At 41.3% G+C, this 20,334-nt stretch overlaps 1 protein-coding gene across 5 annotated transcripts in view; it reads right to left on the bottom strand.

Moving 5' to 3' along the window:
* WIPF3 (WAS/WASL interacting protein family member 3) overlaps window positions 1–20,334 on the bottom strand; it is a 140,683-nt gene that overhangs the window by 67,100 nt on the left and 53,249 nt on the right. For 3 of the 5 annotated variants that reach the window (XM_030202493.1, XM_030202514.1, XM_030202509.1), the window contains exon 2: window positions 292–444. In XM_030202493.1, coding sequence (XP_030058353.1) covers window positions 292–396 — 105 coding nt within the window. In that variant the 5' untranslated portion in view covers window positions 397–444. Of the gene's footprint in view, window positions 1–291; window positions 445–8,956; window positions 9,022–10,220; window positions 10,372–20,334 lie in introns of those variants that run through there. The other 2 variants (XM_030202497.1, XM_030202501.1) reach the window with 2 other exon arrangements.

Raw genomic sequence — 20,334 nt, 5'->3', positions numbered from 1 at the left:
CAATAGAAATAAAACAAAATAAAACATGGAAAAGAAAATAAGATGATACTTTTTTTATTGGACATAACAATACATTTCTTGATTAGCTTTCGAAGGTTGCCCTTCTTCCTCAGATCGGAAATAAGCAACCTTCGAAAGCTAATCAAGAAATGTATTAAGTTATGTCCAATAAAAAAAGGTATCATCTTATTTTCTTTTCCATGTTTTATTTTGTTTTATTTCTATTGATTACCTTTAAAAGTGGACTAACACGGCTACCACACCCCTCTAGAAAGATAAAGAAAGCCTTACCAGAGAGAATGGCGGAGGTGGCGGCGGTGGTGGTGGCGGTCCTGGCCCACCAGAAATCTGTAAAGGAGGGGGAGGGGGAGGTGGTGGCGGTGGCGGCACTGGCATGAGTCAAACCTCCAATTTTATTCTCGAAGGTGTAGTAAATTCACAGCCCTGAAAAATAAGAGAGAGAGAGAGCCATTCCTAACGCAGTCTGGTAAAAACAAACAAAGGAATATTAGCACACTGTTAGAAAAGACTTCACACACAAAAATGAGTCACGCACAGTATACACAGTTGCAGAGTGTGCTGATAACATGAGCAAAAGGAGTACATTGTGACAAGCTTATGTACCGTCTTGACAGAAATGTGCATTAAGGCTCATTTTTATAGGCTTCTCTTTGGTGAGAATTTTTTTAAAGTAGTTTTTATAAATACCATGGCATAAAAGGATACAGGGAACTGTATCTGGCTGGAGCTACAGCAGTGAGGTGTGAATGTCTCCTGCTGCAAATGTTTTGAAAGAGAAAACCCCACCACTTGCTAGAACCCCTTCCTGTTCCCCTTCCCAGCTCCACGGCCACACCCTCTGCCCCTCCCATTTCCACCACCTGGACCACCTCTTCAGCAGGCAGGCAAAATAACCCACACTGAATGCCTGTGAATAAAGGCAATAATCAAAGCCATGATTTCCACTGATAAAACACTATTGATAGGGCTTTCATTACTTTCTCAATGTCTACACTATAAAACAATGCACAATACTGTAAATCTATACCATACAAACTTTTATTCCCATTAACACTGTCCCACACCACCTCCCTAGTTATTTATTTATTTAAACATTTCTAGCCCCCCTACAACTAGGCAGATAACAGAATCAACATACACAATCAAAATAAAACCAATACACTGTAATACAGTGTTCCAATTGATCAGCAAATAATATTAATTCCATGCATGTTCAAATAGGTAAGTCTTCAATAATTTGACAAATTGAACCCGAATACTACACAATCTCAAGTAACCTGGGAATCTATTCCAAATCTGAGGTCCTGCTATTGAAAAAGTTGATTTCCACGCATTGGCATATAGCCAAGAATGTTCTATAACACATGCCAAACATTTTGCATTCTCAGACAGCAAAGACCTGTATGGCTGATACTCCTAAATCACATGTTTTAAATACTGAGGAACACAACTTGAATACAATGCCTGATGAATTAAACATATAACCTTGTACTGCACTCTGGAATGGATCGGTAACCAATACAAGGAACGGAGAATTGAAGACACATGATCAAATCAACTTCTGACCTCTTCATACGTACGATTCATCTTGTTCCTGTTCCTCCCCACTCCAGCCCCCATACATATGATCCATTTTCTGGTTTTCCCTCACTCCACTCTAGGCCCCATTCATATGCTCCATCTTCTGGTTCCTGCCACTCTCTCCAGCCCCCATACATATGGTTCTCCAAATGCAGCACTTCAGAAACACACACATTGTGCACTATGCAATGCAAACACAGAAGCACCAAAAACTGTCTCTCTCTGCATGTTGAGCAAACAGATTAATCAGTTCCTATTCTGCTACATTGTATTCATGGAGATGCAGTTTTGATGAGCTAAGAGAAACCAACTGGACAAACAGAACCACAACTCTAGTTTCAAGTTACACAAGTACATAAGTATTGCCATACTGGGACACACTGAAGGTCCGTCAAGCCCAGCATCCTGTTTCCAACAGTGGCCAATCGAGGTCACAAGTACCTGGCAAGATCCCAAAACATTACATTTTATGCTGCTTATCCTAGAAATACCAAATTGAATGTACACAAACGAATATGAATGCAATTCTTTTTTTAAAGTGGAGTCTCATATGTTTAACACGAAAAAAAAAATTTTCACTCAATAGGTGAATGACTGATTCGTGTACATTATTTAATCATTGACTCGACCTCCACCAACCTTATCTTATCACTGATTTATAACTTTTATCAGTCCCACTCTCTCAATCTAATCAAAATAATCAAAATATGCACAGCACTTAGCTTTGGCTGGTTGAGACTCCACTTTAAAAAAGAATTGCATTCATATTCGTTTGTGTACATTCAGTTTGTGATTTTTTTACACTTGACAGAGTGTTGGCTTATTTTTTGTTTTGACAGTATCCTAGAAATAAGCAGTGAATATATGGACTTTTTCTTTAGAAAGCCATCCAAACCTTTTTTAAACCCTGCTAAGCTAACTGCTTTTACTACGTTCTCCACCAACAAATTCCAGAGTTTAATTACATGATGAGTGATGAAATATTTTCTCCGATTAGTACTACTTTGTAGCTTCATTGCGTGCCCCCTAGTCCTAGTATTTTTGGAAAGAGTAAACAAGCGATTCACGTCTACCCGCTCCACTCCACTCATTATTTTATAGACCTCTATCGTATCACCCCTCAAACGTCTTTTCTCTATGCTGAACAGCCCTAGCCACTTTAGCCTTTCCTCATAGGGAAGTCGTCCCATCCCCTTTATCATTTTCGTCACCCTTCTCTGTACCTTTTCTAATTCTACTATATCTCTTTTGAGATGCGGTGAACAGAACTGAACATAATATTCGAAGTGCGGTCGCACCATGGAGCAATACAAAGGCATTATAACATCCTCATTTTTGTTTTCCATTCCTGTCCTAATAATACCTAACATTCTACTTGCTTTCTTAGCTGCAGTCGCACACTGAGCAGAGGGTTTCAATATATCATCAACGATGATGCCTAGAACCCTTTCCTGGTCGGCGACTCCTAACGTGAAACCTTGCATTACGTAGCTATAATTTGGGTTCCTATTTCCCACACGCATCACTTTACATTTGCTCACATTAAACGTCGTTTGCCATTTAGATGCCCAGTCTCTTAAGGTCCTCTTATAATTTTTCCAAATCCTCTTGCGATTTAACGACTTTGAATAACTTTGTGTCGTTAGCAAATTTAATTACCTCACTAGTTTATAAATACGTTAAAAAGCAGCAGTCCCAGCACAGACCCCTAGTGAACCCCACTGTCTACCCTTCTCCATTGAGAATACTGACCATTTAACCCTACTCTCTGCTTTCTATCTTTTAACCAGTTTTTAATCCACAATAGGATACTACCTCCTATCCCACGATTCTTCAATTTCCTCTGGAGTCTTTCACGAGGTACTTTGTCAAATGCCTTTTGAAAATCCAGATACACAATATCGAATGGCTCACCTTTATCCAGCATAAAATAGCAACAATTCAGTCATCAATCCTCAGCTAAACCTCACCTAAAACCAATTAAAAATATACAAAAATGTTCTGTGAATTAATGGGTAGATGATTAAAATACTACACTACCATTGATTTCCTTATGTTTACGAAACCCTCCCTCATTGTTCCCTTCAGTTACATGATTTACTTTGTTTTTCAGAAAATTTTTTTAACCCCACCGTGTTTCCACATCCCCTCCCCCAGAACACTCCCTTTACTTTTTTCTTTTTTGTTGGGGGGGGGGGGGGGGCGCTCACAGATCCAGGCTCTGATTCTGGAAGAACCTGATATGGATTCTCCTCTGATTGGGGGGGGGGGGGCAGAAGAGGACTACCTCTCCAAGGCCCTACCTCACTTTTAAACCACACACATTTTCGAAAAGAACGTCCAAGTCAGAATTAGAACATCCTGTCCTAATATCCAAAAGAACTATCCATCTCGCAGCTATTTTCGAACAAGAAAGATGTCCAGATGTTGAGATGTCCATCCTGAACAACCATTTTACAAACTGAAATATTTAAATTATAAATGAGGGAAACAAGGCACAGGGACGTCTAACTGGCGGTATTTTAATCTAACCTAATCTTGCATTTTATAAACCACTAAATCCCTCAAAAAGTCCAAAGTGGCTAACAAAGGGGCTCATTTTCGAACAGAAAAACATCCAAAAAGTGGCATAAACTGGCAGATGGACGTTTTTCTCACAAAAACATCCAAATTGCTATTTTCTAAACCCATTTTTTAGATGTTTCTCTATGTTGTTCATCTGCAGTGCATCCAAATCACAAGGGGGCATGTTGAGAATGTGTTAAGGGCAAGATTTGGGCATTCCTAACACTTGGACATTTTTCTGCCATAATGGAACAAAACAAAAATGGATTTTAGTGTGGTTTCTTTGCATCCTGCATATGCTGCATTGCAGTAGTCTAGTTTTGACAGTATCATCAATTGCACTAAAAGCCGGAATGATTGTCTCGAAAAGTAGTCTCTAATCCTTCTCAATTTCTATAGTGTTCAGATACATTATGATACAATTGCAGATACTTGAATTGTCCAGTGATGTTTGCTGAAGACAATTCCCAATATTTTTAGCTGTGTCTCGATTTGGTATGTTTGGTGGTTGATTGTGAATTTTTGATAAGATATGTGGTTGTGCAGGCTAGATAGAACCAGAAATTTGGTTTTTGTCTTTGTTTACCTTGAGTTTGAAGGTTGTAGCCCTGTTTTCCATAAGGTCCAGGCCTTTTTTGACCTTGGCTAGTATTTCTGTGATGCTGTTGTTGAACGGTATGTAGATGGTGACATCGTCTGTGTATACGAATAGGCTGAAACCCAATTATTCCAGTTTTTTTCCCCGAGTGGGGCCATCATAAAAAAATAATATGGGTGATATTGGCGAGCCCTGTAGTACCCCACATTCTGAGGTCCAAGAGACTGATAGCTGGTTAGACATCTTTACAATGTAGGATCTGGTTAAATCATGTTGCTACCGCACCACTGATTCCCATGTTATCGAGCAGGACCATTAGTATTGTGTGGTCTACTAGGTCGAATGCACTTGACATATCGAATTGTAGTAGTAGGATTTTCTTTCCTTGCCTTATTAGACTTCTGAAGTTTGTTATCAGGATGGTTCTGTCTCTATGCTGTATTGTTGTCTGAAACCCAACTGAGACTTGTGAAGGATTGAATATTCCATTACTTGTTGTGACTCTACTGGTCTGTAGTTTGTGATATATATATATTTTTTTATTTGTACCCCGCGCTTTCCCACTCATGGCAGGCTCAATGCAGCTTACATGGGGCAATGGAGGGTTAAGTGACTTGCCCAGAGTCACAAGGAGCTGCCTGTGCCTGAAGTGGGAATCAAACTCAGTTCCTCAGTGCCCCAGGACCAAAGTCCACCACCCTAACCACTAGGCCACTAGGAATTGGGGTATGTCGTTGCCCTTATCAGATGGGAACTGTCCATTCGAAAACATGTATGTGATATGTTTTGTGAGCTGTTCAATGAACCAGTCTAGTGTATTTTTCATCATATAGTTGGGGCAATTGTCTAGCATGCAGTTTGCATGTGCGTATTTAGTCAGTAATGTTTTGACTGTTTTGGTTTCGGGTGGTTTAAAGGTGGTCCAGGTTCTATCTGCTGTGATGTGATCATCGTTGGTTTCGAAATTGTGTAGGAAATATGTGATGGTGTTATTTTGTTCAAAGTGTTTTCACTTATTTTGTCCCAGTTTCTGATGAAGTAGATGGTGTTGGGTGAGACAATGTCGTATTCATTCATCGCTGTTGTCCAAAAGGTATAATTATCCACCTTTCCTCTGGTTGTAAAGGTGTTCTTTTTCCATTTTAGTGTAAATGTGAGTTTTCCGTGGTCTGACCATATCACCTCTTCCCACCTGTGTTTTTCTAATGTGTGGTTATTGTTGGTTGAGAACCTGTGGGCTAGTATGTCAGTAGGTGGCCTTTTGTGTGGGATGAAGTGGCTTGTTCTGTCTTGAAGTATTGGTATTGGTGTTGTGCTGTTTTTCTAGGTGTAAATTGATATCTCCAAGTAGTATGACCTCTGGTTGATTTGTGCAAATGTTTGATACGAAATCCAGGAAATCGTCTTGAGCACTGGGCCAGCTTCCTGGGGGGGGAGGGGGCGGTATATCAGTATAGTGCATAGTTGGCCATTTATTGTGGTGTCTGTGATTTTGCATGCCAGGATTTAGATTGTTGAGGATGTGTGTTTGGTGATAGGTTCAGCTGTGAAGGAAGATTTGTATATTAATGCTGTGAAGGAAGATTTGTATATTAGTGCAATTATGCCACCTTTCTTTTTAGTTCTGTTGATGTGTACTGTTTTGTATCCTGGTGGGCATATGTTGAGCAGTGCTGGGCCGTCTGTGAGGCATAGCCATGTTTCCATAATGAACAGTAGCCCTAGTTGTTCCGTTTCTATTCAGTCTCTAATTATCAGAGTCTTGTTGATCGCTGATCTCTCATTTATGTATCCCATGGGTATTGGAGTGTAGATTTGGTGTTAGTGTGTTTGACCTTTTGTACTTGTCTGTGTGATTTATCTTTTTGGGGATTCTGGTCGTACTTATTGTTGCTCAGACCTCCCCCCATTCTCTATTTCAGTAGATGGCACCCTCATCCTCCCTGTCTCATCTGCTTGCAACTTAGGAGTCATCTTTGATTCCTCCCTCTCCTTCTCCGCTCATAGCCAGCAGACCGCCAAAACCTGTCGCTTCTTTCTCTTTAACATCAACAAAATTCGCCCTTTCCTTTCTGAGCACACCACATGCACCCACATCCACACTCTTCTTACCTCTCGCCTAGATTACTGCAACCTGCTCCTCACTGGCCTCCCACTTAGCCATCTATCCCCCCTTCAATCTGTTCAGAATTCCACGGCACATCTTATTTTCCGCCAGAGCCAATATGATCACATCAGCCCTCTCCTGAAGTCATTTCACTGGCTTCCGATCCGTAACCACATACAATTCAAGCTTCTCCTACTAACCTACAAATGCTCTCACTCTGCTACCCTTCCTTACATCTCCACCCTCATCTCCCCCTACATTCCTACCCAGAACCTCCGCTCACTGGACAAATCCCTCCTTTCTGCTCCCTTCTCCACCTCCGCTAACTCCAGACTCCGCCCTTTCTGCCTCGCTTCACCCTTTGCCTGGAATAGACTTCCCTGAACTGATACATCTGGCCCCATCCCTACCCATCTTGAAATTCTTGCTCAAAGCCCATCTTTTCGACTCTGCTTTTGGCACTTAACCTAACCATTACTCCTCTATTCAATACCACTACCAATCTGCCTGTATTATGCATTTGCATACCTTAATTGTCTTTAGCTGTTTAGATCTATTAGTCTGTCCCTATGAACTATTGTGTAATCAGATGTACTATGCTGTCCTAACTTGATTTGTCTCTGTTGTTATGTCCTTTAGATTGTAAGCTCTTTTGAGCAGGGACTGTCTCTCTTCATGTTTGACTGCACAGCACTGCGTAAGTCTGGTAGCGCTTTAGAAATGTTGAGTAGTAGTAGTAGTAGTAGTAGTAAAATGAGTTTATCTTGTTGGGCAGACTGGATGGACCGTAAAGGTCTTTATCTGCCGTCATCTACTATGTTACTATGTAACTTGTGACTTCTCTGTGCTTCCTAATTGATATTCAGCTTTTTATTTTCTTGTGATTAATTTCCTGTGGGTCTCAATTACTTAGTGGGTTAAAGTTAGATTTGATTTTTTTCTTACTTTATTATATATTTACTCTTTTTCATAAGTTATGTCTCATGAATGTACTTATCAAAACTGTATAAAATGTTTTAAAAAACACATTCGGGATCTGGCTTCTTCACTGGCTCTCCTTGGATGTGCAGTTTTTTTTTTTTTTAACAAACGCTACTTACACATATAGGTAGTTGACCAGCTGAACAAAACCAAACGAACAAGGCATATACAAAGACCTGCTCTATTCAACTAATAGTGATTTATGAATTTCCTCAGTCTTGTCATTATATTTTGCAATGTCTTCGCATGAGACCTTGCCTGAAACAACCCCCATGAAGTTTAATATACATCACCTAAAACAACCAGGCATCAGAGAGAGAGAGAGAGAGAGAAATTCAACTGTCCAGAGAACTCTCATTTCTTTATTCTCTTTATTGCAATTCTTTATAAACCCCCCTGTTTACTAAGCTGCGCTAGCGGCTATCGGTGAGGCAATGCCGACACAGCCCATTCACTTTGTATGGGCTGTGTCGGCACTGGCCGCACGGCTTAGTAAACAGGGGGAAAGTCTTTACATCCTCTCAGCATGTCCTCGTGTAACTACCTGATTAGGTGCAACTTGCAGATGGTAAGGCAAGGGTAATCCTCACATATACAAATTACACCCCAAGGTTACAATTACAGTTAAAAACTTATATTCCGCTACTCCCCAAAACAGTTCAGTGTGGATTACAATATAAACAAACTAGATAATGTCAAGTGAACTACAAAACAGATTAAAACAACAACAAAAAAATCAATAACTATCTTCCAGCAAGGTAATACATGTCTTGAAAAAGAAACACTTTCACTCATTTCCTAAATTTAAAATAGCAATTTAGCAGGGGGAGTGAATTCCAACAGTATGCAGCCTGAAATGCAAAAGTAGGAGAATGATCTCTCTTAAACCTCCCTTGCTTCATTGAGGAATATTGCAAAGTGAGATTATCCTTAGAATATAAATGCTTTTCAGTTAATAAAAACATTCAATATGGCAGTATTTTTTTCTTCAAAGAAAGCTGCACTCCACAACAATCAGCGATTCCAATAACCGCTGTTTTATTTTCACATCACAACAGGCACTCAGTAGAAGGATGAGGTAGATTTATAATGCAAGTACTCACACAGAAGATTTCAAAGCATGCATTATGACTGAGGCATTGGAACACTGGAGTCACTCACATAGAAGCATTCTCTGAGAGCACCCTGGATCCTCTGACACCTTCTAGAGCTCAGATTTATAAATAAGAACACTACTGGGCTATACCTGGTGGAGATCAGCATTAGTAAAAATTGCCTATCATCAACCTGTGCTCTGTAGATTCTTCTCTAGTTCAATTTCCTCTCAGACTGACCACTCCTCTGACTCACAACAAAGCTAGCAGTCTCTTTTCCTACAAATACCACACCCATCACATTGTACAACACAGGGTGAGATTCAAAACATGGACTCAATTAGATTTTCTACTGTAAAGAGATTTTTCTTTTATTAGTAACTCATACAGGTTACATTCAAGACTTACTACCATTTCCTCTCTCAACATCAGACCTGATAATTAAGACGACGACGATCCTCAGGAAACCAAAAAGAGTTTCTCAGACCCAACCTCATGGGATTTCTTAGAAAACAATTTCCCATGGAGGAGTAGCCTAGTGGTTAGTGCAGCGGACTTTGATTCTGGGGAACTGGGTTCGATTCCCACTGCAGCTCCTTGTGACTGTGGGCAAGTCACTTAACCCTCCATTGCCCCAGGTACAAAATAAGTACCTATATATATGTAAACCGCTTTGAATGTAGTTGCAAAATACCACAGAAAGGCGGAATATCAAGTCCCATTTCCCTTTCCCTTCCCATAGCATTCCAAGTATCAACCATGGTCTGCAAAGAGGAATAAATAAACTGAATACAGGGGTCAGCGTTGATAAGCTCACATAGTACTGAAATCAAATTCTTGATGGTCTTCAATGAAATATTATTCTGTATAAATTTAAGTAAAAGATGGCCTGCCCATGAGAGAGGTGTTGAAACAATTTCATCATCTACCAATAAAAAATAAATAGATTAAATCATCTAAAAATGGCCCTTAATATGCAATGGTTTAGAGCAACTAACAATGAGAAAAGATTCCCAGAAGATCCTCCCTATTCCCTAATGAGATAATGCCAACCACAAAACAGTCAGCCAACTCAGCTATAGCAGATGCTAGTATTCACAGTGACTGCATTGTGGAGCAAAATGTACTTTGAACCACACAGAAGGTGGGCAATGATACCTTTGAAACGAAGATTCGTCACTTGCAGCTTACAGGAATATGGGATGGATGGAATCAGCCAGTGGTGACCATAATCCCGCCCACCTGAAGACATGAGCAAGGTTCTAGTACTCACCACTCAAGAGTTCAGATGGGCTCTGCAGATGCCTCAAGGAGTTGTTGGCTGCAAGCCTTGTTTGTTGATATATATCTGTATCCTTTGGTGTTCTTAACAGATATGGAGAAAACTGTCGTTGTTTCATAGCCCTGGCTGTCAACACCAGGACTGAGGCCAGTAGTAGTTAATCCTTTGATTTATTAGACTGGCATGCTCAGATATTTACCCGACAATAGTTCAGGAAACTTGCTCACTGATTCGTCTGATTGGTGTCTCTTACCATAAGACATTTTTAGATGACTTACTCCTGTCAATGTCTTAATTGCTGCTATTTAAGAACATCCACCTCATATACATATTGCAAATGTCATTTAACTAATGTTTTTGCAGGCTCAACACCAGGATTCCAGGCATCACATTCCTATGTGGGTCACAGAGCTTGGTATGTGAAGTGTGCACTAGCAGAACTAGAATAACAGTACTCTCCCATATGTTAATTGTGATGCATTTTGCAATGTCATACAAAGATTCATTGGGAAGAATGTAGCCCCTGGTTACAGGCCTCTCTGGTATTTGTAGGTACATAAGTACATAAGCATCGCCATGCTGGGACAGACCAAGGGTCCATCGAGCCCAGCATCTGTCACCGACAGCGGCCAAAAGAACAAGCAATTTGTCCCACCCATCCTAGAAATACTGTATTATTCCCTCATCCATTCAATAACATTCTATGGCTTTTTCCTCCAGGAAGCGTTCCAATCCTTTTTTGATGTCCGCTAAGTTAACCGCCTTAACCACCTTTTCCGGAAGCAAAATCCAGAGTTTAACTACGCGTTGAGTGAAGAAACATTTCCTCCGATTCATTTTAAATTTACCACACTGCAGCTTCATCGCATGCCCCCTTGTCCTAGTATTTTTGGAAAGCGTAAACAGACGCTCCACATCGGCCCGTTCCATTCCATTCATTATCTTATAGACCTCTATCATATCTCCTCTCAGCCGCCTTTCTCCAAGCTGAAGAGCCCCAGCCTCTTCAGCCTATCCTGATAGGGAAGTCGTCCCATCCCCTGTATCATCTTTGTCGCCCTTCTCTGCACCTTTTCCAATTCCACTATGTCTTTTTTGAGGTGCGGCGACCAGAATTGAACACAATACTCGAGGTGGAGTTGCACCATGGAGTGATACAATAATATCCTTATTTTTGTTTTCAATCCCTTTCCTAATGATGCCCAACATTCTATTTGCTTTCCTAGCCGCAGCAGCACATTGAGTAGAAGTTTTCAACGTATCATCAACGACGACACCTAGATCCCTTTCTCGGTCCGTGACTCTCAACGCTGAACCTTGCATGACATAGTTATAGTTTGGGTTCCTCTTTCCCACATGCATCATTTTGCACTTGTTCACATTAAACATCATCTGCCATTTAGACGCCCAGTCTCCCAATCTCGTAAGGTCCTCTTGTAGTTTTTCACAATCTTCCCACGATTTGACTACTTTGAATAACTTTGTGTCATCGGCAAATTTGATTACCTCACTAGTTACCCTCATCTCTAGGTCATTTATGAATATGTTAAAAAGCGGAGGTCCCAGCACCGATCTCTGAGGGACCCCGCTAACTACCCTTCTCCATTGCGAATATTGACCTTTTAAACCTACTCTCTGTTTCCTATCTTTCAACCAGTTTTTAATCCACAGTAAGACACTACCTCCAATCCCATGTCCCTCTAATTTCCTCTGTAGTCTTTCATGATGGACCTTATCAAATGCCTTCTGAAAATCTAGATACACAATATCAACCGGCTCACCTTTGTCCACATGTTTGTTTACCCCTTCAAAGAAATGCAACAGATTGGTGAGGCAAGACTTCACTAAATCCATGTTGACTTTGTCCCATTAGTCCATGCTTTTGAATGTGCTCTGTAATTTTGTTCTTGATTACAGTCTCTACCATTTTGCCCGGCACCGACGTCAGACTCACCGGTCTATAATTTCCCAGGTCTCCTCTGGAGCCTTTTTAAAATATAGGCGTTACATTGGCCACCCTCCAATCTTCCGGTACCACGCTCGATTTTAAGGATAAATTACAAATCAATAACAGTAGCTCTGCCAGCTCATTTTTTAGTTCTATCAGTACCCTAGGGTGAATACCATCCGGTCCAGATTTGCTACTCTTCAGTTTGCAGAACTGCTCTATTACGTCTTCCAGATTTACAGATATTTCAATAAGTTCTTCCGACTCTTCAGCTATGAATACCCTGTCCAGCACCGGTATCCCACCCAAATCTTCCTCGGTGAAGACCAAAGCAAAGAACTCATTTAGTTTTTCTGCTATTTCTCTGTCTTCCTTGATCACCCCTTTTACACCCCGGTCATCCAGCGGGCCAACCTATTCTTTTGCTGGTTTCCTGGTTTTAATGTATCTAACGCTATCTTTCTTTCAAAATCCATCTTTGCCTTTCTTTTCAGCGCTTTGCATCTGACTTGACATTCCTTATGCCGCTTCTTATTTTCCTCATTCGGTTTCTTCTTCCATTTTCTGAAGGATTCCTTTTTAGCTCCAATAGCCTCCTTTACCTCACTTTTTAACCACGCTGGCTGTCGTTTGGATTTCCGTCCTCCTTTTCTGATATGTGGAATATGTTTGGCCTGGGCCTCCAGGACGGTGTTTTTGAACAGCATCCACGCCTGTTGTAGATTTCTTACCCTCTCAGTCGCTCCTCTAAGTTTTTGTTTTTTTTTTACTGTTCTTCTCATTTTATCATAGCTTCCTTTTTTTAAAGTTAAATGCTAACATATTTGACTTCCTATGTTTACCTTTTTGAAAGCAAATTTCAAAGGCGATCATGTTATGATCACTGTTGTCAAGCGGCCCCCGGACAGCTACCTCCCGTACCAGATCATGCGCTCCACAAATGACTAGTCTAGAATTTTTCCTTCTCTCGTCGGCTCCTGTACCAGCTGCTCCATAAAGCTGTCCTTTATTTCATCGAGGAAGTTTACCTCCCTAGTGTGCCCTGATGCTACATTAACCCAGTCTATATGGGGGTAATTAAAATCACCCATTATTATTGCGTTGCCTAATTTACTTGCCTCACTAATTTCCTTTAACATGACTGTATCCGTCTGCTCATCCTGGTCGGGCAGACGGTAGTACACCCCTATCACCATCCTTTTCCCATTTACACATGGAATTTTGATCCACAATGATTTCAAGAGGTCTTTTGTTTCCTGCAAAATTTTCAATCTATTTGATTCAAGCCTCTCGTTAACGTACAATGCTACTCCTCCCCCAATCCGGTCCACCCTATCACTACGATATAATTTGTACCCTGGTATGACATTGTCCCACTGGTTATCCTCCTTCCACCAGGTTTCAGAGATGCCTATTATGTCTATTTCTTCATTCAGTGCAATATATTCCAATTCTCCCATCTTATGTCTTAGGCTCCTAGCATTTGCATATAGACACTTCAAGCTAGACTTCTTATTCCTTATCACATCATGTTGATTATTTTACAGTACTATTTTACTCTGGTTTTTATTATTTTTATTTAAAGACATTGAATCTACTACAGTATCTTTTGAAACCTCACTATCAAGAAACCCTGTCTTCCCTGTTTGGATGATATCTTTGCAAGATACCTTATTCCGAACCATATGCTTTTGTGCAACTGTCGGCCTTCCCCCCCCCCCCCCCCCCCCCCCCCATTCCTAGTTTAAAAGCTGCTCTATCTCTTTTTTAAATGATGATGCCAGCAGCCAGGTCCCATCCCGGTTAAGGTGGAGTCCATCCTTTCGGAATAGGTTCCCCCTTCCCCAGAATTTTGCCCAGTTCCTGACAAAACTAAAACCCTCCTCCTTGCACCATTGTCTCACTCACGCATTAAGACTCCGGAGCTCTGCCTGTGTCTTGGGCCCTGCGCGTGGAACGGGTAGTATTTCAGAAAATGCCACCCTAGAGGATCTGGATTTGAGCTTTCTTCCTAAGAGCCTAAATTTGGCTTCCAGAACCTCTCTCCCACATTTTCCTATGCCATTGGTACCCACATGTAGCAAGACAGCCGGCTCCTCCCCAGCACTATCTAAAATCCCGCCTAGGTGACGCATGAGGTCCGCCACCTTCGCACCAGGCAAGCAAGTCACCAGGCGATCTTCCCGTCCACCAGTCACCCAGCTATCTATATGTCTAATGATCGAATCACCAACTACAACAGCTGTCCTATCCTTTCCCTTCCGGGCAGTAACTGGAGACATATCCTCGGTGCGAGAGGATAGTAAATCCCCTGGTGTGCAGGTCCTGGCTACAGAAGTACTTCCTACTTCACCTTCTGGGAGACCTCCCTCCTCCAAGGCAGCACAGAGGCTACCTGACTGGAGGTGGGACTTCTCTACAGCATCCCTGTAGGTCTCGTCTATGTATTTCTCTATCTCCCTCATTTCTACCAAGTCTGCTACTCTAGCCTCAAGAGAACGAACACGCTCTCTGAGGTCTAGGAGCTCTTTGCATTGAGCACACACATATGACATCACACCAACCGGGAGATACTCACACATGTGGCACTCAGTGCAAAAGAATGGGTAGCACCCCTCTCGCTGCTGGACTGCTAACTCCATCTTAGTGTTTTCAAGTTTTTTAATCTTGTAGGAGTTGCTACAGTATTAAGAATGTTAGTCTGATATAAAGAGTCTTTTAGTTCATATAGGGTATTGTATGATCCTTGTAGTGTTTCCTCCTTAAATGGTATTGACTGGTAATGTAAGAGCACTCCTAGCTTATTACCCTAATTACACTACTTGCTATAAATGTAGAGCTGTCCCAGGGGTGGGCGGGTGTTGGGGGGGGTGGGAAGACTAAACTAGATCCTGCAGTGCCTGCTAGAGCCTATCTGTTAATGCAGTTAATTGGATTACTTCCCTAGATAGAAAAACAGTTGCAGGAAACACTTTTAAGCCAGTTAATGGTCTTGCCAAATGTGCTGTCCTGGTATGCTCCAGAAGGTGGAAGTGGCTCATTTTAACCCAGTGAGGAGTGAGACATGTGGCCACAGGGGGATACAGGATTTAGGTGAAAAGGGATAGACTTAGGAGTAACCTGAGGAAAAAATTCTTCATGGAAAGGGTGGTGAATTCGTGGAATGGCCTCGTGGTGGAAGTGGTAGAGATGAAAAAAATATCTGAATTCAAGAGAGATTGGGAAAAGTACATAGGATCTCTAAGGGAGTGACAGGGAGAGAAGCTAGCATGGATGGGCAGACTGGAAAGGCCATTTGGTTTTTATTTGCCTACATTTTTCTATGTCTCTATGCAGTCTTCCAATATGAAGCAAGTACTGAGAATTCATCTGCACCTTTGAGCAGCTTAAATGGCTCTGGAATGATATAGTTTATTAAACTTCCTATACCACACTGGCTTACATATGCAAGAATACAGCGGTGTATATCATAAAAAATTAAAAGACTGAAAAGAATGCTATTTAAAATAGGAAAGACGCATCGACACAAGATCACTCAAAAAAATCATTTAAAATCCAAGGTAATTTAAATCAATCACATACCAGATTCCAGACTACAAAACTCCCCCCGATCCTCAGGCAAGGAGACTGCAAAGGCCTTCATAAAATAATGAGCTTTCAACAAACGCTTAAAACATGTAAGAGAGATTTCTTACATATTTTAAGCGTAAAGTTTGCAGAAGAGTATTTCACATGGAAGGCGCTATAAAGAAAAACAATCCCTTTCTTATTTTATCTTGTGATAACAAAGACCTTGTTAGCTAATATTGTTTCATTAATTTAGTAAGAATCCCAGATACTTTTTCATACACCACTCTATGAGTCAGAAGAACCATTAGCTTACATTGTATCCTGTAAACTGCCAGCAACCACTATTCCCTCTAAACTGAGCGGGAGTCCTCCATCTACAGTCCTGCCAGTGTGTGTGTGAAGGGGGGGGGGGGAGTTCTGTTTCACAATAGTGAGGGACAGGCAAGTTCGTAGGACTCCAACGCAGGGCTGCTGAGAGACAAAGTTGGGTCAGGGGCAGGACGCCCCCCACTGGGCCCCCCCAACTTGGGCCACATGGGCCACCCCACTCGGGCCACCACCCCGCCCCCTTACCTTCCTGCATCTGTTCCTCCCTCAGTCTGTTGTTCTCCACAATCATCTGGGTCCCAGCACTCAGGAGCAGGAAACAGACGGACTGAGGGAGCAGAAACTTCTGCCTGCCTGCCTGTCTCAAGAAGCCTTACCAGCGCCTAGCTCCCCCCCCCCCCACCACCACCACCACCACCAGGAGGCTGGGACTGGGGAATCTTGCCTCCCCAGGAACCTGCCTGTCCTCAAAACACTCTTTTCATCTACATATCCTCAAATAGCATGCAACCTAAGAAGGGCAACAAATCCACATCCAACCACTGCATTAACATGTGCAGTAAAGTCCGATATAGAATCTATTATAACCCCCAAATAGCAAAAAGTATCTACTAACAGCAATCTCTTTCCCAGTATTTTAATCAAAGACTCTGGGCAAGGATGTCGGCCCATTATCCAACATACCAAAGTTTTATCAACATTCACTACCAAGAGATGTTTAGCTAACCAATCTACCGTAGCAGTTAAACAATCCTGCAACAATGTCAAATCAAGAGTCCTTTTTGCAATCCTTGCTACTAACAATACATCATCCACATATACATAAGGACTAATTCCATAGCCTTGAATCACTTTCAGCAGTGGACTTAAACAATACATTAAACAATAATGGCGAAAACGTAGAACCCCATAGGGCAATCCCCTTACGGCCGATAATTCAGAATCATGAACGAACGTTCAGATAAAATACTAATAAACTGCTGCAATATAGAACCAGTAAGTCCTATCTGTTTCAGCTGTTAAAAGCAGAGAGTGATGAATAACATCAAATGCAGAAGCTAAATCAATTCATACCAATAAAACTTGATCCCCAGTATCCACAACACCCTGCATCTCACCGACAAAACTCCACCAGAGCTGTCTTGGTGCTACATCCCCTACAAAAAGCAGCTTGTCTAGGATATAATACTGCATTATTATTAAGAAAATCCACCAATTGCTGTAATACCAGCTCTTCTATCAATTTTGCCAAAAAAACACAAACTAGATATACGAGTCTATAATGCTCTGGCCTCAGAGGGTCTAATAACTGGCCCTTCAAAACAGGGCGCACAATCACATGTTTCCATGGCTGAGAGATCAATAGAAATCAGACAAAATAAAACATGGACAATTCCCAGTTCCATACTTTAACAAATCATTGTCCACACAAGAGGTAAAAGCCCATGCTTAGGCACTAACAACCAATTAAAAGGTATAGGATATAATAACAATGTCCCTTTTTCGCCTGTTGTGCTATCTTCTCTACCAATGTCAAGGTATGTTTCTCAAATTCTGACAACTTTCCTCCCTCCACTGGAATCACCAAAGCAACTGTACCCTCAACTACTGAATAGCCAACTATCCTGGGCAATCCATCGAGTAACGGAGCCTTCCAACCTTCTTTACAAAAAACCCCCAAAAATCTAAGTTCTTCACTGATGGTACTAATATAGCCCTCCTCAGGGCTCCCCCATTCAAATCGAGAAACCACCCAGGCCAGTTGTTGAGGAGAATAAATATCCTGTTAAATCAAAGCATAAAAATAATACCGCTTAGCTTTCTTAACCTTCTTCATAATAACAACATCTATGAAACTCCTTACATTGCTCCTGTAATAATTGTATCCATTGTTTATACCAAAGGCGCTCAAACCATCAAACACATTTCTTAAGTAGGTGCAACCCCGCATGATACCAAGAATTCCTATCATCTCAGTTTGCACCTATCCACAATGGAGCAACCTCATCCATAACCTCTCGCAAGGTCCTTGTCCATATACTGACCTGCTCCTCTAACGGGCAGGACATAAAATCCTTCAAAAAACATTGGGGTAACATAGAAAACAGTCAACGGATCTACCCCATTCAAATATCTAATATTAGCCTCACCCTCCCGAGGCCTAACCATATCAATCTGCTCTCCCAATATAGAACAGAAAATCACCTTATGATCATTCCAGGATAATGCCTTAACAAAAACATCTATAATAAAGAATTCTGCAAATAAATTAGTAAAAAATGAATCTAAACTATTACCCCCCCCCCCCAAATGTGTCGGACTATGTACCCATTGGACCATATCCAAATCATGTAAAAATGAATGAAAGTTCCTCAAACGAGAAAGATACATCCATGCCCTAACCATGTCCCCATGAAATCTCTGCATGGTGTGAATCTAAATACATAGTGGCTTTTGAAATCAGAACTTCTATGTGTAGCTGATCTATATATGTAAAATATCCCTATTTAGACAATCCCATACGTATACTAATGCCTATAATATAGAGAAAAGAAAGTCTTGGATCTAGAGGCTGGAATGCAATAGGCTGATTTGGGTTTAGTAGTGATCAGGGAAGTGATGTACACAGAGAATCATGTCTGCGATACAATTCTACCAATTACAACATAGGACTATTATCATCGCATCACTGCAAGTGCAAAGTGATGCATGTGGGAAAGAGGCACCCAAACTATAGCTACATAATGCAAGGTTCCACGTTAGAAGTCACCGACCAAGAAAGGGATCTCAGCGTAGTTGTTGATGATACGTTGAAACCCTCTGCTCAGTGTGTAGCAGCGGCTAAGAAAGCAAATAGAATGTTAGGTATTTTTAGGAAAAGAATGGAAAACAAAAAAGTGAGGACGTTATAATGCCCTTGTATCGCTCCATGGTGCGACCGCACCTCGAATATTGTGTTCATTTCTGGTCGCCGCATCTCAAAAATGATATAGTGGATTTAGAAAAGGTACAGAGAAGGGTGACGAAAATGATAAAGAGAATGAGACAACTTCCCTATGAGGAAAGGCTGAAGTGGCTAGGGCTCTTCAGCTTGGAGAAAAGATGGCTGAGGGGAGATATGATAGAGGTCTATAAAATAATGAGTGGAGTGGAACGGGTAGACGTGAATCGTTTTACTCTTTCAAAAAATACTAGGACTAGGGGGCATGCGACGAAGCTACAAAGTAGTAAATGTAATATGAATTGGAGAAAATTTTCTTCACTCAACATGTAATTAAACTCTGGAATTCGTTGCCAGAGAATGTGGTGAAGGCAGTTAACTTAGCGGGGTTTAAAAAAGGTCTGGACAGTTTCCTAAAGGAGAAGTCCATAGGCAATTATTAAACTGACTTGGGGAAAATCCACTGCCTATAACTGGGATAAGCAGCATAACATGTATTGAACTTTTTCAGGATCTTGCCAGGTGTTTGGGACCTGGATTGGCCACTGTTGGAGACAGGATGCTGGGCTTGATGGACCTTTGGTCTGTCCCAGTGTGGCAATACTTATGTAACTATATTGGGGACTACATGGTTTTTCTTCTATATACATCTTTTTGATTATAGGTAAAGGTAGTCCTATATATACAAGTACCAAGTCATGAATGACTTATGGGGACCACAACTTGTGTGATGTTTTCTTGGCAGACTATTAGCAGGGTGGTTTGCAATTGCCTTCCCCAGTCATCTTTATCCAATTTACTAACTAAATTTGATGGATGGCTGAAGTCCAGTGCAGAATTCAAATTTGCATCATGTACAAATAGACAACAAATCCACTGACTGCACCATGAGGTCAGACCAAAGGTCCATCTAGCCCTGTGCCCTGCTTCCATCAGTGGCCAATCTAGGTCACAAGTACCTGGCAGAATCCCATATGGTAGCAACATTCCATGCTACTAATTCCAGGGCCAGTAGTGGCTTCCCCATGTCTATCTCAATAGAAGACTATGGACTTTTGCTCCAGGAACTTCTCCAAACCTTTTTAAACTCAGAAACACTAACTGATGTTACCACAACCTCCTCCAGAGTTTAACTGTTCATTGAGTGAAAAAATATTTCCTCCTATGAGTTTTAACAGTACTTCCATGTAACTTCAAATTATTAAGACAAAGGAGGTGAGGGCTTATTCAAGATTGAAGGTCCTAACTTTGCTGAGATGGTGGAATTTCTCAAGGAAGAGTTAGCTGGATGGGAACAGCTGAAGGAAGTAGAACAGCAG

The sequence above is a fragment of the Microcaecilia unicolor genome, chromosome 1 (genome assembly GCF_901765095.1).
Source record: "Microcaecilia unicolor chromosome 1, aMicUni1.1, whole genome shotgun sequence".
NCBI lineage: Eukaryota > Metazoa > Chordata > Amphibia > Gymnophiona > Siphonopidae > Microcaecilia > Microcaecilia unicolor.
The sequence above is the reverse complement of the archived record's forward strand: the minus strand, read 5'-3'. Positions and strand labels throughout refer to the sequence as shown.